Here is a 24,519-nt window from a genome sequence, read left to right as displayed (position 1 = left end):
TTCTTTGTAAAAAGATGGCTTACTTAAACATTAAGGATATTGTGACAGGTCTGAATGATATGGAGTGGAGTGTACACACACAAAAAGAAAAAGACACATTTCATTCTAAAAATTAAAAAATCAAAAAACAAGTTTCTTACCATTGTGAGAGTAAATGGATGGTTTTCCAATGCAGACACACTGGGACAATGTAGAACAATATACTAAAAAGCAACAAACAATTTTTAAATGACCAGAAAAGAAATCCAAATAGTCTAATGATGTTAATTTTCAAAAAATATGTAAAGATAAAGGGTATTTTAAAAGTTTCCGGACACTGACTCACCTGGCCAGGTCTTGCTTTAAAATTTTCTTTGACCATTCGGATTTCCATGACATCTGAGGGATGACTTATGACTGAGATGATGGTGACTGGTTTATTGCTCCGGATACACCTGTAAAGCCTTTCAGCACAATACAGGCACAAAGGTCCAGAAATCCAAAGCCAGGTCTAACGGAGAATTTTTGAAATACACTTTAAGAAACTCTCGTATTATAAGAATCTTTATATCCTGCCCAACTGCTTATTTGACACATTACAGTAATAATACAGTAATAATATATATTTTTTAGCATTCAATAATAAACATTTATTTCTTGGTAACATATCTGTAGGACAACTGGGGTGTTTGTTCCATGTGTCACATCATAGGACCAAAGCTTGAGGAGCAGTGGCTACCCCAGGTATGCTCTTGCCATGGTGCTGGTAGAAGTACAAGAGGACAAGCCCAATCAGACAAGCACACACATCATATCCTCTGCTCACATCACATCCACTAGCATCCCATTGGCCAAAGCAAGTTACATGGCCAAAGATATGGAACGCTTCATGAGTTTGCCTGTCATCCTTGTGCAGGGGCCATGTTAATCTTCTCTGTATCGTTCCACTTTTAGTATATGTGCTGCTGAAGTGAGAACAGTAATAATATTTTAATCTGTATTTTAAATAACAAAGTGTAAAGAAAAATGCGTAAAAAACAACAGATGCTCACTGCAACTTAAACAAGAGTAAAGTATGAAATAAAAGGGGAAGTAATATCAAGACCCTACCCTCTAGCCCTTGCTAAGGGTATAACTACCATTAACAGGTAAGCATACGTTGTTTCATGTATCCTTCTGTGCACACCAGAAATATATAATGTATATATATACAATATCTTTATCTAACAAGAGAAGAAAGGGAAGTAAAAGCTCAAATAAATCTGAAGATGATTTTAACAAAAATGTACCAGTTCAATGTTTGTTAAAAAAATGAGAACCATAGATATTGATGATGCACACAATGTATATGCATAATGTACGTATACAAAATGTATACCCAACGTAAAATACAGATATGCACATATTTTTAAATATGGGTATACCACATGTGTTGTTCACAACTTACTTTTACGTAATATGAATAGCAGATAATATTTAGAATTTGGAAACCATGACAATTTTGCATGTGTGCTGGAGGGATAGCCCTGATCCCAGGATAACTGCGTAACCTGTGTAGCCAACCTTTCTCTTACAGCTGCATACTTTACCTCCCTCAAAACCTGGAGGCCTCCAACCCAAACTTATTTTCATGGTCACTTCTTTAAACCTTATTTACAGAGTTATTCCAGAACTATATTCTTCCACGCAAAGCATGCCTCTTCCTCACATTTGGTTAGAAACTGTGTGAAGAGTAAGCATCACAGGACAAGCTCTGCAACTTTGGGGCAGTCACCATTCGAGCATCAGGTCGCACACAAGTAAAGTGGGAGTCCCAATACCTGCCCTCCCTAACATATAGTATTGTGTGAAGCCCAGAAAAGCAATGAAGGTTGTAAAGTCTAATAGAAATCTAGAGGGTTATTATTAATAATAAACACAAGACTAACACTCACTCACTCCAAAGTCATCTACAAACTCGACCTTTTGATCCCCCTTTCTTCTTCTTAAAACAGACATTCAACATCACCATTCCCTGATTTTCACTTGCTACAGCCAAAGAATACAGGGCATAATACCCATGTGGGCAGCTCCCGTGGCCACAAGGGAAGATTAGGACCTTTATCAAACTACTGGCTGGGTCTTTGGGAAAGAAGTTTTCTAAGAGCAAATCAACAACCTGGTTTTACACTCTACTTCTCCCACGTGTTAGCCTGTAGAGTTTGGTCAAGGTATTTTATGTATTTAAGCCACAATTTCCTCATCAGAAAATTGAGGATGATACTAATTACTTCAAAGAGTTGTGAATACTGAAGAAATTATGCATATAATATATTTTAGCATAGTTCCTAGCAGATGATATTAAGCATTCAATAAATTGATTTTACAGCTTAGTATTTATAATATTATATATAATATTGTACCATAATATTATAATATACCATAATAATTATTAGTAGTAGTACTAGTTCTTTCACTATTGTTTTCCTTATTCAACTTATTTTTCTCAATGCATAAGGAAAATATCTTTGCTACCTTTCTTGTGGCAAGTACCAGTGCCACAGTATGCAAAGACCATATGATCAGTTAAGCAGGGATTTTCTATATTCTGTAATATAATAGGTCTTCCTCGTTGAGCTGTCGGCTGCCTATAATGAAACAATAGGTACTAACTTGCTATTGAAACATCCTGAAACATTCTCTTCTGCAAGAATAATTGCTTCATTACCTTCAAAAACATGTCGAAATACAATGTTGATCAATTGTTATGGAAACATGGACTTTGCAGAGACTATTAAAGACATAGAATTAATCTGACCTGTGGAAAATTAGCTTGGAACCTGGGCTCTTCCATACAAATCTTCACAAATGTGTTCTGGGTAAGCTCATCTGGTTTTGAAAATCCTCCAGGGAAAGATTCATGAAAATGTTCTGAGAGATACTCTGGTAAGTGAATATTCTGGTAGCGGGTTCCATTAAGATTGATGCAGCCAGGAGGGTGCGTATCTAAATTAGTTTGATACTTAAGCAGCCCTCTAAAGTTAAGAAAAAAATAAAAACAAGGAGATGAAAAAGAGGTTGAAATCAGAGAACAGAGTACAAGAAAATAACCTTATTTTCTTGTTAACTTTACACAGCATTTATCCAAAAAAAATGCTTCTCATATATCTTACTTAAGAGCAATTGAGAAATCTTAAAACTTTTAATAAATTCTTTACTATGGAACTAAATCAAAAAATTTAGACCCCCCCCCCACAAATGCCACAAATACATGGTAGAGAAGACACTTGCAATCTTTCCAAATATTCTTGAATTTGACAGCCTTTACTTCAAGTCTATTAGGCATTCATACAATCACATACAAGTTTTCACTTCAATAAACACTATAATGATGAGTACTTTCACTATAATTTCAAACACAAATGGAAAAGTATGGGGATCATACTTGATTTGGCTAAGACTAGATAAAACAAGCCTTGTTGATTTACAGAGAAACGTTAAACAAACATAACGACAGAAACTGGAAGCTTGCATCTCCTGTGATCTGAAAACAATACACAGCAATCAGGCCCTAAACCTGCTTACTTTTCAATTTCTCCCACATAAAAGGCTCAAAATAATGAATCAAGAAGGAGAACTTAAAACCCTAAAATCCCATTCTTATTATTTCATATTTTGTGAGATTTAAGATAACCCTTCAACTTTCTGTGCTCTTTATTTCTTATAAGGAGTTAAGTAAGATCTACCTCACAGGGATAGTGCATGAAATCATAGATTATATAAAAAAAATTTTTTTGGCATAAGCAAATCTTGAAGAAAAAAGTAAGATTTTGAAAAGCATTGAAAATGTTTATTTTAATTTGGAGATATTAAAATTTTGGTTTCCAAAATTATTTTTCCTCGTTGTCTATGTTTTTAAATTACCCTTCATGCTCCCAAACAATCAATTTTAGTACATTTAAAAAGTACATCTTTAAGTTCACCACGGCTATAATTTTACAAATGATATTACAAGGATGATATTTTCAAACAACAAAAACTATAACAAGAAAACTGACACTAAATAGGTCAATGACTTAGCAATGACTAAGGTAGTCTTGGTGGAATGTACCATCTACTCAACCTGATCATTCTCCCTTTTACCCCTTTTACTTATGTTCAATTCCCTTTCTCTCTTCACTTTATTTTACTTTCTTCCCTAAAACCAGTCATTATGAAGTCACTGGAGAGCACAGAGAACACGTCAGGAGAATCTAAGTAGTGGTTGTATTACATAACATCCATGGTAGACCACACACACATTTTTTTTCAGTAATGCAGTAGATATGGCCTAGGTATGGAATAAATGAATGCATATTATATAAATGTGAGCCAAGTACTCTTTAAAAGTAATCTAAACTCTATAAAAGTAATCTTTTATAGAGTTCTAGTCATATAATACAATTGTGTCATTTTAATACTTGAAAAATCCATTAATTTGATGCAGCTTTTATTACAAGTAATGAGTTACCCAAAACTGTTGCTCTTACTAACTATCCCAAGGGTAGTGGCTGATGGGTGGGCAGGCCAAAAATCTCGATCATTTTTTTCTATTGGTTGCTAAGTTGAACAAACATTGGCATAATACAACTGGCAGTATCCTAGATGGTGCTACAGATAGTCAGATCTGGCCCCTAACACTCCAAAAACTTAAAATCCAGTTTAGAAGATATCTTTAGAGAAGCTGAACATAACTCAGACCACAAATAATAATTTGAGTAGAGTGATTTGATAAGAGCTTAGTGGGCTTCCCTGGTGGCGCAGTGGTTGAGAGTCCGCCTGCCGATGCAGTGGACACGGGTTCGTGCCCCGGTCCAGGAAGATCCCACATGCTGCGGAGCGGCTGGGCCCGTGAGCCATGGCCGCTGAGCCTGCGCGTCCGGAGCCTGTGCTCCGCAACGGGAGAGGCTACAACAGTGAGAGGCCCGTGTACCGCAAAAAAAAAAAAAAAAGGGCTTAGTAATGTATAGAAGACATGAGGTCCAGTCCAGAGCAATTTGTATACATTTCACATTACCCTCACCACAGCTACCTGAAATACAAATTATTATTCCCATTTTACAAATTAAGAAACTATTTTAATAAATTAATACCCTAGGGTCACACAGCTAATAAGTGGCCGAGCCAAGATTTGAACACAGGTCTGACTCAAATTCTAAGCTCTTCACCTCTTACTATACAGCATGTTAGTTCACTGGATCATTGGATCCTCACAACATACCTTTGAAAAAGTAAGGGAGGGGAAGGTCAATATTTATTAAGAAAGTATGTCAGGAATTTTGTAAACATCTATTTCCCACTTAAAATTCAAAACAAAATAACATACCAGGCCTTTTTATTCCCATTACACAGATGAGAAACACAAGGCTATCGTTTAGGTCAGAGATTAATTAAGTAGTAGTCAAAGCATGGGATTCAGAAACCTGAGCTCCCTCACTCCAAAAACCTATATCGTGCACAGCAAATCAGTTGGTTAAAGAAGTAGACATTAAGGGAAGGGGTTCAAAACAAACAAAAGCTTGGCAATTAGGTCAGATAGAGAGAGAGAGTGTGTGTGTGTGAGTGTGTGTGTGAGAGTGTGTGTGTGTGTGTGTGTGTGTGTGTGTGTGTGTGTGTGTGTGTGTGAAGCGGCTGCTTCACATCAGGCAAAGAAATGTTATTTATTCCTTCTCCTAAGTCATCACAGCATTCAAGTGGGCATCACCCCATGTGCTAATGGTCCTTAGAATGACAAATATTTTTACTATGCAGTACAAATCTTCAGGACAGCCCAATCAAATAAACAATGTTGCCATTCTTGGTGTATAAAGTAGCATATAATATTTTAAAATTCCTTTTAATTTTGAGAGTTTTATGTTATTTTAAGCTATTATCAAGCTTAATGGCATAGGTTACCTCTGTCTATGCCCATTAAAATGGTCTTTTCTTTGTCTCAGATTGTAGTTGTTGCCATTGAAGAAACATGGATAAGAGAGAAAAGATCTACGGGCAAACAATGATAAGAAGCCAAAAATATCATTCATCAGAAAAAAATCAAGCATGGAATCTCTGGGTTTTTTGGCTAAATTAGGTGGTAAAGATACTGACGGGTTCAAAAGGAAGGACACTGGCAGGTATCAAACTTAGTATTGGAAGGATAGGTAGTACATGCCAGACAGGTGCTTGCTGCTTCAATACCTATTTCCACAAACTTCATAATACATTTGTGTGGTAAAGGTCAGTAGCCCCATCTCAGAATGAGTGAAAACATTCAGAACTGTTAAGTAATCTGCCCAAGACCACACTGTCAGTCTGTAGCCAAGTCAGAGTACAAAGGCCATACACCTTCCCATGTACTAGACCTGCTCCCCCTGCAGAATTCCCATTCTACTTATGAACAATATACTGAAATTGAAGACCAATGTGTGCAATGAATAAACTTTATGGCTCTACATGGTGATATATCTGGAAAAGGAGGTAGTATATTTCTACCAAACCAATAATTTTATGCTATTTTTTAAGTTCAAATAAATGCAGTAACTTACTTTTTCATTGTACTAGTAAAAAATAAAACTTTTTTAGTACTGGTACAGAACTTTTTAGAAATTTTAGAAATTTCTTTGGTACTACTGAAGAAATGCTTAGAATTTGCAACCCTAGAATATAACATTTCTTTAAAAATTATATTTCAAGTCCATAAAATAATTTCACTCTGAAGGATTTTGAATAAGAATGTACATTAGATATTATAGATGCTAGATTGATAGATAAAAATCAGATATCATCTTTTTAATCCAGTTACTTCACTGTGACCACGTTTGTTAAAACTGAGTTCAATATTACATGTGGTCTTTGTGATTTCTTTGAATCCCTAGTACCTATATTTATTTCAGCAAACATAATAGACTTGTCTTTCTTTAGAGTTTAATGCAATCTTTTCAAATACAACAGAGCCCACTTTAATTAACACTTTAAATAATGCACAGCTGTATCTATCTGATGAATAATCCTGATTTTCTTCCTTGCCCCACATCACCACTGAGATACACCTATTTCACATTTATTATTATTTAAGTTTTGAAACGTATTAATTTAAACGATATGGCCTCTGTCTTTAAGAAGCTTAGAATTTAGTGCACTTCCATCCAACAGAACTTTCTGTGGTGGTGGAAATGGTCTAAATCTGTGCTGTGTGGCCATGGGCCACATTTGGCTATTGAGCAATTGAAACGTGGTAGTGCAGGCAAAAAATTGAATTTTTCATATTATTTCATTGTAATTAATCTAAATTGAATAGCACAACTTTAATGGGTATAATTAGGCATGAAAGCAAAAACAACTAAAAACCAAAATGAGTAAGGCTATATAGACGTATAGTGACCCCTGGAGAGTACATAGAGATAATGAACTCTGATTATGACATTCTGGAAAGGCCTTCACGGGGAAGCAACTGAAGGATGTGGAGATTCTAATGTTAGAGACTAGGGAAATGGCATTCCAATATGAGGGAGTAGTATGAACAAAAGCACATTGTTTATTCCCAAATTAGTAGAAGGGATAATATCTTGTGCATTTATATATCCCTCTTATAACTACACTCACTGCCAAATCTCATCAGCCCTCCTGCAAGTTTCTTGCATGTAGTAAGTCTTCAGTGAGTTTCTAGTGAATTGATTTTAAAAGCAAATAATAACTACATAATTTGTTTGAATACAGCAAGTGCATCTAAAAGTTAAAATAAAGGGAGGGCTTCCCTGGTGGTGCAGTGGTTGAGAGTCTGCCTGCCGACGCAGGGGACACAGGTTCGTGCCCGGGGCCGGGAAGATCCCACATGCCGCGCGCAGAGCGGCTGGGCCCATGAGCCATGGCCGCTGAGCCTGCGAGTCCAGAGCCTGTGCTCCGCAATGGGAGAGGTCACAACAGTGAGAGGCCCACCTACCGCAAAAAAAAAATAATAATAATAAAATAAAGGGAACATTCTTATATTGTTGTACCTTTCCTAATTAAATGAAAAATCATTTGAAAGTGAAAGAAAAAGACGTTAGTGAATGGTAAGCAGAGAATATTGCCAAGTTAAGACAGTGATGTGGCAGGGAGTTGGGGAAGGAGGCACATGGCCTATGTGGGAATAGGAACACTTATTACTAATTTATTTTAGGTATATTGCATTATGTTCTAAAAGAGAGATTTTGAAGTATCTCTGGAATGTCTAGCATCCTTCAATCATGAGAGATCAAGGATTTTATGGTGTATCAAAACACATGGTTGTGGACACTATTGTTTTTGTACTCATAAGGATTTCAAGATGTGCTTGCAACACTGAACAGTGTTTCCACAAAATAGGTTTCTTTCTTTCTTTCCTTTTTTCCTCACTAGGCATTATAGTTATACCACTATTTTTTAATGCCTGGCTGTGACAAAGTCATAGAAAATAATATAGTACACAGAATAAATCCTACCAGGTTAAAACATAGAAATCATAAGAACTTTTTACGGCAAAAGTTAAATATTACAAAACACTATGCCTGCCAAAAAGAGAATCACAAAATCATCTCTACTTTAACTGCAAGTTACACATTCTTAACAAATGCAGTGTTGCTTATGAGACCTTTATGTTTGTGGTGATTTTAATCCTTTTTTAAAGTGGAGAAAAAAATCCTTGTCCCAGGAGGAATCTATTTTTTACCTTGTATTCTATAACATACAAAATATTTCTTTTCTTTACAGAAAAAATATAACAACTTGTTTCTGACCATTCTTTTTACTTTGCTTCAAGTACAAAAAAAGAGCTTAAGAAAATACATCCAAATTCAATATTGCAAAACCCACTGGAATTCACTGGATTCTGAGGAATCCACTAGAATATACACTACTTAAGGTCAAAGATTTGTCCTGTGCCTCTATTTTTCTGGTGTCTGGAACAGTGCCTATAATCTGTAACAAGTGTTCGATAAATATTCACTGAATGGATTAATAAATGGCTGGAAGTATATAAATAATTTTTTTTGTGGTTATTTTTGAAACACGTGATTGAGGAGTCACCCGGTTTTAACAAACACAGAAGTTAGTTTGAACTCATTCTGATTTCAATAAAGATGTCTAGACTTTAGCAAATGGCATTTAGTAAAATAAACCATGTGTGTTCATTCAACTTTGCAGGGAATAGCATTAAATAGGTCTGCAACTTACAGCATCCCTCTTCACCCTTGAGTACTGCAAAGTCCAACCTGAGATCTCAGCCCTGCCCTGAACCTGAGCCCATCCTAACCTAGGTAGACAAGTCATCAAGAGAGTCAATTCTATCTGTTAGCAGCATCTAGAAATAGAGTGCTTTCCTAAACTAAGGATCCAGCATGCCTCAGGGAAACCCTAAGCATCAGATACCCATCCAACCAAAGCTTCTACTCTCACCCCCACTTTGTCGGGTCTGGCCAGATTCTTGCCAGATACTTGCCTCTGCATTCTTTGCTGGGCTCTTGCTACAGACAGCCGAGTGTACTCGCAACCTGCAGCTTGAGTGGAGCATGTATTGTGTCTAGCTCTTGCTGGTGGTGATGCCCAAGGTACGAGACTGGGCGACACAAACAGGGCCAGCATCATGGGTGTGTGACCTGTGTGCTCTCACAGGACCCTGATCTTAGAAAGGCACTGTAATTGGTTCAGTGCTCTGTTGCCATCATCTTGAAATGCTTAATAATTTTCTATCAAAGGGCCCCGCATTTTCATTTTGCAGTGAGCACTGCAATTAAGCACCCTGCCACAGACACAATGCAGCTGGCAAAACAAAGCCTTGGAGTCTAAGGACATAGGGTCAAGATCCCAACCCTCCCTACGTGTGTGAAGGAAAATAGGTCATTTTAATACGTTTTCTCAGCTGAAAGCGAGAGACCGTGCCTGTTACCCTCTACTTCACAGGTATATAAAGGAAAGGACTTTGATCTCTTGGGAAGGAAAAAATATGTAAGCATCTAATATTTGTTACTATTTCCTCTGCTTTCAGGCTTTGCTAAAAGGGCAGTGGGAGAGAAAAGGATTATTCCACATTTCATAAAAAACATTAATGTACTGAAAATATTTTTACCATAAATTTAGCCCTAGTTCCTTCTCCTTCCTCCCCAACTTTCTCACCCTGTACCTCTAGCCAGAACCACTTGTTATTATAAATAAGGTCCCAGGAGAAACACTGAGGTTAAAATTATGTGAGAAAGTATTTGGGCTGAAGCTCACTACTTCTATCCTCAAACTGGGGAGAACGTTAACTCACAGTTTAGAAGATTAAAAATGCATTAGTAAGCATAGCTCATAGCATAAATTAATTCATTTACATGAAAATGCTTCAAATATACTACACATCTCTGTCTATACAATGGCCTCCTTATGGGAGAAAATACCGCACGATCTCAATTCCCACCCCTACCTGGCTTTCAGGATAAAATATCAGCAAAAATAAATAAATCATAAGACTTTAGTCAGGAATTATTACATAGAAAAATCATTTTTTACACAAGAAGGAAAATTAATCCTATGAATGGGAAATTAGAAATGGGAAAAAACACATACATGTCTAAAGATCATAGTTGTATAGAACACTATATTTATTAACATATGGAAAATATGTAAATATTATGGGGGGGATTTGAATTCCACATAACAAAGACTTAATCCCTCAGGAATTTTATTCCCCCAATATATTTTAAGTAAAAAATTAAAAAACCAAAAATGTGAAAGAAGACAAATAAAAAGAGATGAAAAACTTTCCTCCATGATCCAAAGAATTTTTAGCCACAGAAGCACACAAAAATCTCCAGCAAAAATGTGCCAGTCTACAACACAACGAAAATAGTTAAGACTTAAAAGTTAATTCTTCAGGCACAGGAATTGATATTCCAGCTGCCATAATAACTTATTACCTAGATAACACTAAGTATAAGTGACAGGCCCAAAATGGTAATCCAAGTTGCATTTAAATAAATACACAGATTATTTTTATTGCTATCTGCAATACTTTAATATTTGAGGAAAATTGGAAGGGCCTAGAAGAATAACACATTCCTAGCTAAAAGCCAATTAATACAGTTCCATGTAATCTAGCAAACACTGAGTGAATGATGATTTAGGATTGATGATGAAAGGGATTCCACTGATGAAGATAAGTAAGAAACAGTCCTACCCTCAAAAACACTATAATTTACCTAGGATACATCACTCTGCTATATGTTCTTTTCTCTTTCATACTGTAACTCGCAGATGCATAATGGAGGTAGACTGCAGAGAATTTTCTACTATTCAACTACAACTTCAGCTATAACCTGACTTTCTCCCTTTTACCTAAGGTTTTATATAGTGTTTAATATTCTGTACTTTGGGCTTAACATACAGCTTCTGGGCCTTCCTTTCCCTTGGCTTCACCAAGTTTCCATTTGACATTCTAAGAAGAGCTGGTGCCTCTCCCCAGTAGGAATATCCCACAAGCCTCTCCTCCTTCCACATCAGTGTGGGTAAAAGGAGCCCTCAGGGTTTCCCTGGTGGCACAGTGGTTGAGAGTCCGCCTGCCGATGCAGGGGACACGGGTTCGTGCCCCAGGCCGGGAAGATCCCACATGCCGCGGAGGGGCTGGGCCCGTGAGCCATGGCCGCTGAGCCTGCGCGTCCGGAGCCTGTGCTCCGCAACGGGAGAGGCCACAACAGTGAGAGGCCCGCGTACTGCAAAAACAAACAAACAAACAACAACAACAAACAAAAAAAAAACACAAAAAAACCAAAAAGGAGCCCTCAGTACAAGTGCTTCTAAAAGAGAAGATTCTTGGGAATCGACAACTTCTAACACTTAACTATATTGCATAAATACCTCCATCCCCCAAGAGTATATTCTTAATTTTCTCCTCCTAAGGGCATAGTAGAGGGAAGATAAACCAACACAATAGGCCTAATCTCATAAGTATTTGTCTACCCTGGGTTAACTTCTTGAGTTTCAATACCTATGAAGCTGACAGTGCCTCTGGTTCATTGTCATTGTTGACAAAGGCTGCTCACTGTGTTCCTCGGGTTTAAAGAACAAATGTTTTTAGAAACATGCACCTAGAAAACCATTCCTTTTAAATTCTCTGAAAAAAATGATTCAAGCAGAATATAAATCATGTTCTACAACGAACTCTTGCCAGCAGTAGTCCCAAGTGGCAGAAAGCTCTGTTTAAAAGAATAATCCAGGTCTCATTTTTGTAATAAAATATAGTCTGGGAAGTCCAGCTGGCTCAGTTATTCGCTATTGTTTGGCTCTCACTGCCATCTACACCTTTGAGAAGGACCTTCCCCCTTTCTTTCCCAGAATTCTCACATTATATTTCCTCTCTTACGTAAATAAAAAATAAAATACAGTTACTACCCATGCAACACTTCCGAGAGCTAAAGCCAGTGGGAGCGTTGACTGTCATAAAATTGAAAGTCTAGGGTGCCCTATCTCATTTAAGAGTGCCCTATCTCATTTACGATGCTTTCCCTCCACACGCCTTTCAAAGGAGTGGGGTTAGGCTCTGGGCTGAGACTCTGTGACATTCATAATTGCTTTTCCCTCCAATACCCTTTCATCAGGAAGTGAGAATGGCAGTATATCTCGCCTCCTGATGAGTTTTTCAAATGAAAAGGAAGAAAGAAACGTCCAGTTACATTCATGCCTGGAAAGAGGGAACATTTTTGGCTTTTAAAATTTTTTCTGAATGTCTTCTGAATTGAAATATCTTTAGTACAGTGTACAAATGGCAACCTCCTAGAAAGGTGTGTTAAAAATCAGAAAAAAAATTCCTCAGGAGAAGGCTTGTCTTGCAAATCCCAAAATAAACCTTTATCATTAAAATCAGTTGAACCTTTGAGACCTAACAACATTATAAAAACTGTTGCCCTTTAAGATTATTCTTTTGATCTGCTAAGCAGTTTTCGTTATATGTTTATCAAATTACTTTGCTGATAGGAAAATCTGGGCTCTTCAAAAGTGCAGTGTCTTTATCAAAACAAAAACGATTCTTCAGCAAATTAAATGTGGAGTTTCTTCCTTACACAGTTATTAGTATCAGTACCAGTATAATTTTTTATCCTGCTAACATTTATTGAATATATCTATATTCTGCCTACATTGCTGCATTCACTTATTTAAACATGAGACAACCCTGATATAGATATTTTATTATTAATCCCATAAAATAGATGAAAAAGAAAGGGCAAATTATCTGGCAAGGCCATACAGCTATTAAGTGATGTAGCTCTTAATTGCCATGTTATACTGACCTCCTAGGAAAAAAAAAATTAATGTATTTTAAAAATCTATTTGAACACTGATAAAACATCTGAATTTAGTATATATGAAATGTGGGTTTTTTAGGGTGCCATGCAATAGAATTGCTTATCCTAATGAAAAAAATCTAAAACATAGGTAATAGGAATGAAAACTAGGTTAAGCTAAAGGCATGCATAATCGTGGAACATGATAATTGGATCTTAAATAATATTGAGTTGTAATATTTTGAGCAAAGAAGGTAAGACTTCCACTTTGCCAATATAGATTGCATACCCCAAGAACACCGTATTTAATTTTGGTTTCCAGATTTGAAAGGGATACAGGGAAGCCATGCCAAACTGTAGCCAGTTTGATTTACTGGTTAGGAACGTGGGCTCTGGAATCTGATACCTGGGTTCAAACCCAAGCTCTTCTATTTACTAGCCATGACTTTCAGCAAGTTTCTTCACCTCTCAGTGCCCCTGTTCTCTCACCTGGACAATAGGCATGATATTAATGATAATGATAATAATAATAATAACAGCAAATTTTACCGGAGTTGTTGGGAGGACTTAATGAAATCAACCATTAGTAAGATAAGTACTCAATGAATATTAACTATTAATTTATTCAAAGGAGAAAGTAACAGAGGAACAGAATTTAAAGAAGGAGAAGAACTCAATTTCCATGGCCTCCAGAGTCACAGACTTTTAAATCATTGGGTAGAAATTAAAGTAAAATAGATTCTGTTTCAAAAGAGAAATGACTTTGTGAAAGTGAGAGCTTTCCAAAAACAGAATGGGCTTTTCACAATTATATATTTACTTAGACATATTGTAGGGAGACTCAAAGATTCTTGGTCAAAATCATCTTTTGAGCTTCCTCCAAAGTTTGAGATTCTATAAAAATAAAATTGACTTTAGAAAATCATATGAAGCAATTGTTCGTCCTTACTACAGAAGTCTGATTATAGAAGGAAACCAGTCAACAATTTCAAACTGCTTCATTGTTGAAGTCAAAAATTTTCTAAAATTTCTAGCCCACATTGATCCTTCAATTCTCTAGGCCACCAGAATTCTTGAAAATAAAATATGTTTACACTTGGAAAATATGCAGTTTAAAATTGTGTTTAGCTCTTTCAACCCTTTTTGTTTAATGTCAAACCAATTACTAATTCTGGGAAACTAAGTATCATATATTATATAGTTCTTTCACACTTTATTATAGTACTTACCACATTGATAGAGAAAGAAGCAAATGCCCAACAAATAGTGCTTTTCTGTTCAAACCTAAAGCATACCATTAACAGAAATCTCAATATAAATTCAAGAAGCTTGTTTTGAATAGCTGCACTTTACTTGTATAACCAAAAGCTAGAGAATGACATTATCAAGGAATTTTATAAATAAAGATATGTCTAAGTCTTCAACATTGGCACAAATAACAGCTTCAATAGATTTACTTGTAGATAGATCCTTTAAAGATAAAAAAGAACATTTTGAGAAATGTTCCATTTTAAGAAAGCTGTAAGATTTATCAGTAATAATTTTTCCTACACCAGAAGCATAATCTATGTAGTTTTATTAAAAATTAAACTTTATAGAGTTACAAACTTTTAGTTATAAGATGAATAAGTTCTAAGGATCTAGTGTACAGCGTGGTGACTACAGTTAATGATACTGTATTGTATACTTGAAATTTGCTGAGAGTAGATCTCAAAAGTTCACACCAGAAAAAAAAAAAGAGGAAACTCTGTGAAATGATAGATGTGTTAATTCACTTGTACACTTTAAATACATGCAATTTCATTTGCCAATTATACTTCAATTAAAAAAATTAAACTTTATAAAAAATGTGTACTATAGAATGCTTAGAGTATTATATATTTGTTGCACAACAGTTATTTCAGTATTTTAATAATTGTTTTCTTCATTTTAATCAATCATATGTAAAGAACTATTAATTCAGTTGGTATAATAGAGTGATTATATTTAACTCATTCTGTTGATGTCTTTGGTTATTTCTTTACATAAATTAAAGTCACTTTCTGTTTATGACCCCTGTTCTACAGAAGTAAAATCAAATTTTAAATATACCTTCTTTTACTTCCAAAAAAATGGAGAAAGGACTCTTAATACTCTCTAACTTCAGAAGCCTGTTAGAACTCCTGAAACTTTGAAAAATAACTCTACTTTGAATTACAAAGAAACAGATTTTCTGTTTTAATTTAGTACAACATAAAGCCAAAAGAATGCATAACTAATTATACTAACAAATTATTATATTTTTCTCTCATCTGTTATAGCTAAAGAGAGAGAGAGGAAGAGAGAACAATTCCAGATAAATCAAGATATTAACCTCTCTAAAAAAACTTAAGACCAAATCCTTGGAAGTACCGAACTCTCCAAAAAAAAAGTATAACAATATAAGTTTTTGAGTCAGAATGCCTGGATTTGAATCCAGGATACATCAGTTAAGCAAACTTTAGCAAATTATGTACTCTCTCTAAATCTGTTTTCCCACCCATAAAAAGGGTTTAACAATATTATTTATCCTTATAAAACTATAATCCTGGGCTTCTCTGGTGGTGCAGTGGTTGAGAGTCCACCTGCCGATGCAGGGGACACGGGTTCGTGCCCCGGTCTGGGAAGATCTCACATGCCACGGAGCGGCTGGGCCCGTGAGCCATGGCCGCTGAGCCTGCGCGTCCGGAGCCTGTGCTCCGCAACGGGAGAGGCCACAAGAGTGAGAGGCCCGCGTACCGCAAAAAGAAAACAAAAACAAAATCAAAACAAAAAAACCCTATAATCCTTTAATAATATAAATCATCTAAATCATTCTGAATTTATGCTTGGCATATAGTAAGCACTTTGCAAATGTTTTAAATTAGTATTTTCATTAGTAGCACATCCGTTTACTCATAGTCCATTTTTATGATAATAGCCCTGGACAGGCATGCAAGCCATTTAAAGAACAGAATATAAAGCAGTTTTTCTCTACCAAGGGCTTTCTCGGTGCCCTAATGCTCTACACAATGTGTTAGCCCCACAATGGGAAAAGAACAGAACCCAGAGGTTCCACTGACTGTGGCCCTCTTCCCTGTGTGGCAGCCATGGCTAGCTGGAAGTCGGGATTATATATGGCCATGTGTCTAATGCTCTACAATTATACGTTCTAGAACCATGATACAGAATAAATTGAACCAGGACGTAGGAGACGGAGATCCACATAATACTGATGTCTAAATCAATGGCCTCCAAAACTGGGGGAACACATTTTGAACATGCACCTTGAAATAAATATATAATTTATGGATAAGATTTACCGTACTGACAAAGTACATTATAAAACATTCTGAAGAAAAAATTAACAGCAGGTCTGAACCTTTCTCCAAATACTGTTTCCCTGGAAACATTTTGAGTTAGGATAAACAGGGAGTGCCAGCTGTGTTACCAACCAGCATTGATTATTATTGATGGAAAGCATCTGGACCTGGAGGATGCTGAGTGACCTCAGCTTCCTGATGCACTGTGTTCTAGCAACTGAGGGCATCCCTTGAGGAGACTTGGACTGTTACCAAGAGACTGGTTCCTGTGGAGCATGAGCCTTCCCAAGGCAAGGTAGTCCTTGTGTATCCATATGGTCTCATCTTAAAACTGAGTTACTACATTCAGGTAAGGGAGAGAAGGTGGAAAATGGTTACTGTGCATCTAGAGGGAGCCCTACTGAAGAAGCACCTGACATTATCCTGTTGACATTCCATGTTTCCTGTCCTGTATCCCTCTACTAAACCAAGTGAACCTGATGCCAGACAATAGCCTATTGTGTCATATTAGTGTGAGTGTCAAGACAAAATCACAGGTCCACTCTGTAATCATGCAGACATATACATACACAAAAATATATTATTTATTTACATCCTCTGACCTAATGAATTATTTTAAGCACCATACATTTGAGTGTACTGCTTGGGTCAACATACTTTTCAGAGTATTTGGGGTAAATTCTTTGTAAAAACTTGGGATGCTATCTCTCTTCCCTTTGTGATTTTCTGGTGTTTCGGACAGATCCTTGTCTTTGGGTCTTATAAATCTTTGGCTGTCTCTGCAAATATTAGTAAACTAGTAACTCCACTGTTACAAACTCTGCAGCAGCAAGACATAATGAATTCCTGAAAATTCAAACACTAAATATCTTCTTGAAGTTCTTCAGTTCCTACTCACTTTCTTTTAGAGCTTATCAGGATATAACTATAGGGGGCTTTAAAAACTACAACATTGTGGGAGAAGTAACTCTGTCTTTCCATTTTAATATACTTTTATGCTAGTTTTGTTAAAACATGCTATGTCAAAAATAGAACTATTTATTCCACTCTTGACACTACCCTCAATTCCAAGTAACCAAATAATTTTACCATTTCCTGTGAAAATTTCTATAGATTTCTCTTTTATTACCCCATTTTTAGGCACACATAGCTTTAAAAACATTTGTTTAAACTTACCCTGATACGTGTAACATCAGCAGCATGTAGAAGACCAAGAAGAGATTATGAGTGTACCAGAAGATGTCATAGTTAGAAACTCTGAAAAAACAAATAACTTAATTGCAATTCCACTTTACACTCCATCTCACTAAAAAAATCGTGCATCCTTTCAAATACCTGTCACAATTGAAAGTTAACATATGAGTTTTAACTCATATTTAATATTTTAACTCATATTTAATAATGAGTTCATCTGAGATTTATCTATTAGTATCAAAGTATTAACATACCACTGCAGAGAGAACTGACAAAAATTATAAGTAACGCCTTATCATTTTGAAGGTTCTTTGTATTTCAAATAAAGATACATAGAAAGAATTAAAATCAGCTGTTTATATTAAAGTTATTATGATGTAAGGCGAAGGTGCAGGCAATAGTCTGCTAATATGTACTTCTGCTGTCCTTTTTATCAAAATTCTCAATTTGCAAATGACTTCTAAGACAACCAATGTTTCTATCCCAATATATATTTTGAGAGTAGTTCAAAGGAAACTCAGATGGAGATAGACTAAATAAGTGTTCATTAAAATTTTCTCTTATCTTCCTGGACAGTGTATAACTTTAAAGAAACACCTTGTGTGATTGTCCTGGGGGAGGACGAAGAGTCTGAAGAGGAATGGGTATAATAAACACAACCTAGAATGTTTGAGAGAAGTAAAAAGACTAACAGTTATTTTATTTCATATATCTCGGCAGATATTCATGGATTAGAATCTTGGAGGTGGCGGGCAGGTATGCATAAAAGCTTAATGATTCTGATACAACCCCTAGAAACTTTAGAACCCCCAATTTAGGCAAGAGCTAATAGAGTCACATTTACATGGGTCACAGTTTTTGCTATCATAAACAAGATCATTAGCATCCTTGTAACGTACGCCTTTTTGCACAGATCTGCTTCTTTTTGAATCTAAATTTCTAGAAGTGGAATTATGACATCAGAGGACACACATTTTGTAAGGCTTTTGATACACATTACCTATTGCTCTCTGAAACATGTTTATAAATTACAAACCCAATCATAGTGCAGGAGGGCCTGTTTCCCCAAACCCAGACTCCACTTTATACATCTTCAGTATTTTGTATAAGTGGAATTAGGTATTATTTCATTTTTGTGTTACTCACTTTGTATTCTCCTGTGACTTATCTGTTCATAATAATTACCTATTTCTATAGCATATTTCTCAATTGTTGTGGGTTAAACTATTCAAATTTAAGAATGTACTACTTCCATATGAGTGTAATAACTTTTGCAATAGCATGTTTATTTTTCAGTTTTTATATTGTATATTGACATTCAGGAGTTTTAGTTTTCATATTTTTAGGTAGCCAAATATTTCCTATATTTTTCCTTGTCCATTATGAGAGCTGATAAAATATCCACTTAAAGTTTCTTCTGAATCTTTAGTGGTATAATTTTTTACAGTAAACTGTAATTTATCTAGAATTTAATTCACTTAAGCCTTACCTTCCTCACAAGTTTATAATGGCACCTTTATTATTTAGCAGGTTCTTACATATAGCGAAGTCTTTTACAGTGCTTTCTGTCTACTATCATTTAATTCAATGTCTTGGTCATTTTTGCAAGTAAGTCCTATTCTGGTTGTTGTTTTTTTCATTGAAGTATGGTTGACTTACAATATTCTATTAGTTTCAGGTGTACAATATAGTAATTCTCTATCCTGTTTTAAGTTACTGAAGCATAATCATTTTAATATTTAGTAAGCCACACCCCGCCTCCTTTTATTCCACTTTGGAACATGTATTTGGAAAGTCTCCATACACAATTCCTTACAACCCAGAATATTTGACTGAAAGAAAGAGATTTTTCAAAAACAGGAAATGATATATAGAAATGCCTCTCTATTTCCCTCTTAGTTACACAGAACAGTCCAGTAACCAGAATATTGCATTGGCTAAACATTCGGGTTAATCGAGACGTTTCCCACCCATGAAAATGAAGATAATCTTAACGAAGTCTAAATAATCTGACCAAGAAACATCAAAATAATGGCTGTGACACTCACCGTATTGCATATGTCGAAGCTGTAATCATCAGAAAAAGCACCAATACCATGCAGACCCCTGTCAGGCCAGGAACTATAAAAACGTACATAAGTATGTTTAACTTAAGTCATGCTGAGAAAAAATGTACAAAAAGTTATTACCTTAAAATTCAAAGTACTAGGCTGATCTGTGGGAAGCCCAATTCAAATTGTATGTCTCCTTGTATGTTCCCTCTTTAAAAAGCCTTGTTTGAATTAGCATAAGTTTCAAGGTCTTTAGGACAAAGCAGAGTCTTTTCCACCTTTAACAGAGGAGTCCATTTTGGTATTTTCAAATATTCTACTCAGAATGGTGAATATGTGCACACTTTTATAGGGACATACTATAACTAAAGTCAATAATTAATACAACAGGACAGGGTTGACATTCAACTCCCTTGTTGTTTTGGTTTTCTCCACCATAGTACTAAACCCTCCTTACTCTCATCTCCCCGCTTTTACGGAACTAGTACCTCCTTCAGTTTCAATGACAAATAATTTCTTTTGGTCTTCACTAACTAGAATAATTTTCAAGAAAAAAATAAACAAAACCTGAACCTTTCTAAAAACTGCAACTTCGAGTGTAGAACAAAAAATGGTGAATTTGAAGAAAAAAGTTACAGTGTTGATGTTTTAAGAACACTTGCAGACATATTTCCCCTCAGAATGGAAAACATTTTGAAATCAGTGCTTCTGGTAGTACATAACATTTTGTAAAGTGTGTAAACATGTCAATTTTCAAAATTAATACTGACATAATAGATTGCTACAAATCTAGCGTTAGCTCATACAGCACGTCCAAGATGAATAGGTGATATGCTTTATCGAAGAGTGAAAATCACAATAGCCTCATTTCTTATTATCTTATTACTACCAAATCAAATATTCTGTCTATAAGTCACCTTTATTTACTCTTATAATCATACAAGCAACAAAAAGTACTAAATGACCTAGCTGAGAGATTCCATCTTAAATCTTTGTAGAAAAGGTATTGAAACAATTCTGCCTCCAAAAGTATAGACATCCCCCCACTCTTCCTCTTGACAAGGAACCACCTATGAAACAGAAGGACCATCAGGGACTATAAGCCACCAGCAGAAGCAAACGAGCTGGGAACAATATAAGAGCAACAGGGATGTGCACCGTTAGGATCACAGAGGGTTTAGAATCATTAGAAAATAACATTAGAAATCCCAGTACAATAGAAACGAGTTTCCACTTGTAAAGGGACACATGAGAAATAAGGGAGTTGGTCTTTGGAACTTAATACTGGAGTATGCTCTCCTTTCACTCTTCCCAATACACAAATTTGGAAGCCTAACAATCCTTGCCTTTCCCAGATGTGCCTAATCCAAATCATCTCTTCTCTACACTTCTTTCGTAGGGTACTCCCTTTCCCATTGCCCCAGATGAGTACTTACTTCCTAGGGGGTAAGAGAAGAGCAAGATAACTACACTAGTTCACAGGAAAGGACAAATAGCGCAGAAAACTACTGTTTAAAAAGAACAGCATGTCTACAAAATAACCAAGCTTTTCCACTCCCAAGAATATACCCCCCAAAACACAAACATATATCCACCCCAAACTTGTTCAAAAATGTGCATAACCACTTTATTTTTAATACTCAAGGCCTGTAAACAATTCAAATTTCCATCAACAGATGAATGGATAAATAATTGTTTGTCTGTACCTGGAAAATTAACCAGCAGTTTAAAAAGAAAGAACTGCTGATACACACCTATGCATATATGACAACTCAGATGAATCAAAAAATTTCTTAGACTTAGTGAAAAAAGCCAGACTGCCCTCCCCCACCAAAACAACCTGAAAAAACATAAGCTCCATGATTTCTTTTATACAACATTTTAGAAAATCAGAGCATTCTTTAGTGATAGAAAGCAGATCTGTAGTTAGGAGGGGTAGAGAGCAGGACAGAATGATGGACGTATTTGTTATCTTGATTTTGATCATGGTTTCACATGTGTATACATATATCAAAACCAATCAAGTAGCATGCTTTACATATGTATAATTCAGAGTGCTTCAATTGTAACTGAATAAATTTAAAGAAAAAAAAAGGAGGTCTGTCTCTCTGGCTTCAACTAATTTCACTTAAAATGTAAAATTTGTGGTTGGAGAGGCCTTTCCAGTAATTTTATTGAGGCTTCATGAATGTCTACTGAGTCTACACACAAGGTTTCCTATGTAGTCCTGAACATGCCAAGATTAGTTACAGAATGTCTGCAAATCACTTCATCAGGACACCTGAAAAAACAGAGTATGTTTAGAACAAAGTTATAATTTCCAAAGGGTATTATTGAAACATTAATTCCTTGAGGTATTAATTTCTATTACTCAAAAATGTTATAACCATTCCTTGAAGAATCACAGGGCACATTAATGTAAAGCTTCTGAGAAGTACTAAAGTCAAGAATCCAGTGTAAAATTGAACAGATACTTCCTCAAACATTTAATTAGAGCACATCTTTTAGAGCAGAGCATGGAAAACATACTGGAAAGACTTAGAGAGGGTGAAATAGTTGACCTCAGTCATTTGACTTCAACATGAAGTAGAGGTCCCAGACAGCCTGGGGTATGTATATATATTCTGGGATTGCGGTCCTGTTACTGTCCCTTAGGCCAAACCCCTAGCTCACTGAATCTCATCTGTAAACTGAGGATCAATTCAATGCTTCTTAAGGTTCTTTCAGATTTATGAAGTTAACTTTTTTATCTAAAGAATTCATTTTTCCTTTCTGTCTCCCAGAAGTACAAAAGGATCAGAGTTTGTAAATTATAGAGTAATAGACTTCAGAGCAATGGAGAAGAAAAACTGACTTATAATTAGCAATGAAAAAAATTGCAATTATGGTGGTCAAAAAAAAAGGGTGGGATGGGTAACTTAAAAAACAAAGGGGATTCTGGGGGGGAGATAAATTAGGGGTTTGGGATCAACATATACACACTACTATATATATTGAATAAAATAGGTAAACAACAAAGACCTATTGTAGAGCACAAAGAACTATACTCGATATCTTGTAATAACCTATAATGGAAAAGAATCTGAAAAAGAATATACGTGTATACGTATGTATAACTGAATCACTTTGTTGTCTACTTGAAACTAACATAACATTGTAAATTAACTATACTTCAGTAAAAAAAAGAAAAAAAGCTATGGTTTTCTTTACTGGAATTAAACAAACAGGTTGGCCAACCAATCATCTGGAATGTTGCAGAGAATATCTATGCAACAAGTAGTAGAGTTTAAAAATAAATGACTTTTATCCATTCAATGACTATTTTCTAGGCATCTGTACTGTACTGTTAAGTGCTAGAGGAAAAAATGAATCCTGCTCTAAAAGAAATCCCAGTCCAGTGTGGGAGACAGCGTAAGCAGGCAATTGCAACATAGGGTATTAAGTGCTGAAAGAATGCTAAGCATTGAGTGTTTTCGAGGTACATCAAAGGGCATCCTAACTTAGCGCTGGATGACAGCGCAGCCAAGTCCCAATAAATTAGCCTCTATTATCACACATATTCCAAGAGTCAGGAAGCACAGGTTAGAAATTATTGCGCTAGTCTAAGCTCACTGGGGAAAGTTACTTGCCAAAGTGAAGTACACTGTGAACTCTCAGTCGTCAAGTTATGAAGCAAAACCTATATTTGTTTCCTTAGGAAAAAACATGCTTGTTATGTTTACTCTTATTACTCTTTTATCTATGCATATTAGGTTAATTAATTAGTAGCCCTTCAAATGAATAACTGTACTATATTGTCATTTCTAGATGAAACTGAAATATCATTTTCATCCATACCCAGATATAGTCAGAAATATACCATCTTGTATTCATTACCCTGTTTTTACAAACATAATTGGAGACAAAATTATATTTGTTTGTGAGGGATTTTCTAATTAAAATTAGATACTACGCATTTTATTCTCATCATACAAGTACTACCAAATTTGGAGATATGTAGTAAGCATTATAAAATGTTTGAATAATTCAATCTATTAAACTTATTTTATTCTATAAATTCTTAATTGAAATGTCTTTAATATTTCTTATTTAGTGAGTCTGAATCCCATATTTTAGGTCACTTGTGCTGCCACAGGCTTTATTTTCTACAAGACAACCTTATTTCTTAGGCCTAGGTTACACGGAAAAACTTTTAAAGACAGAGAGAGAAAAGACTCTATGTAACATTAAACAAATTAAAATTCAAGAACTATATCAACGAATAGAAAATATGCTTTATCATCAGAACATCTAAAAACATGCATGCCTTTCTTCATCAGGAACTTTATTCTTCCTAGGTATTGTGCCTGCCAATATTCAAAGATAGCTGTGAAATAGACTCAGTCAGAGATGTATTCATAGCACAAAGTTGGACTAAGTGAATTCAAAGTTGGACTAAGTGAACAGTGTCACTCATCCCATTACCATCCTTAGATTCTGCTTTGCTCTCTCACTTGCTACTATTCAGTGGGGTCGACCAGATGCCTGACGAGCTCTAGCCTCATACTTAAGGGGAGGGTCTGTGTCCCTGTGAAGTAGATGGCACCTGATGGCAAGCACAGTACTTCTTTCATGAAATTTTTTGGAACTAGGCCACTACAGTGATGCTGACATGCTGATTTTGGATAATTCAAGTTGTTTGTATTGACAGAAATGCCACACAAAATA

General features: G+C 35.7%; 1 protein-coding gene and 1 non-coding gene across 3 annotated transcripts in view; both read right to left on the bottom strand.

Annotated features, from left to right (window-relative positions):
* The window catches only part of NOX4 (NADPH oxidase 4), a 147,634-nt gene that overhangs the window by 86,446 nt on the left and 36,669 nt on the right, over positions 1–24,519 (bottom strand). For both annotated transcript variants that reach the window (XM_060017237.1, XM_060017239.1), the window contains exons 7-11: positions 19,810–19,882; positions 17,744–17,824; positions 2,777–2,993; positions 326–490; positions 141–203 (exon numbers count right to left, since the gene is read on the bottom strand). In XM_060017237.1, the coding sequence (XP_059873220.1) occupies positions 141–203; positions 326–490; positions 2,777–2,993; positions 17,744–17,824; positions 19,810–19,882 (599 nt within the window). The remainder of the gene's footprint in view (positions 1–140; positions 204–325; positions 491–2,776; positions 2,994–17,743; positions 17,825–19,809; positions 19,883–24,519) is intronic.
* LOC132430411 (U6 spliceosomal RNA) lies at positions 851–957 on the bottom strand. The gene has a single exon (XR_009520502.1). It is a non-coding gene; the product is annotated as a U6 spliceosomal RNA (small nuclear RNA).

Source organism: Delphinus delphis, chromosome 8, assembly GCF_949987515.2.
Source record: "Delphinus delphis chromosome 8, mDelDel1.2, whole genome shotgun sequence".
In the NCBI taxonomy this organism is placed as follows: domain Eukaryota; kingdom Metazoa; phylum Chordata; class Mammalia; order Artiodactyla; family Delphinidae; genus Delphinus; species Delphinus delphis.
The sequence above is the reverse complement of the archived record's forward strand: the minus strand, read 5'-3'. Positions and strand labels throughout refer to the sequence as shown.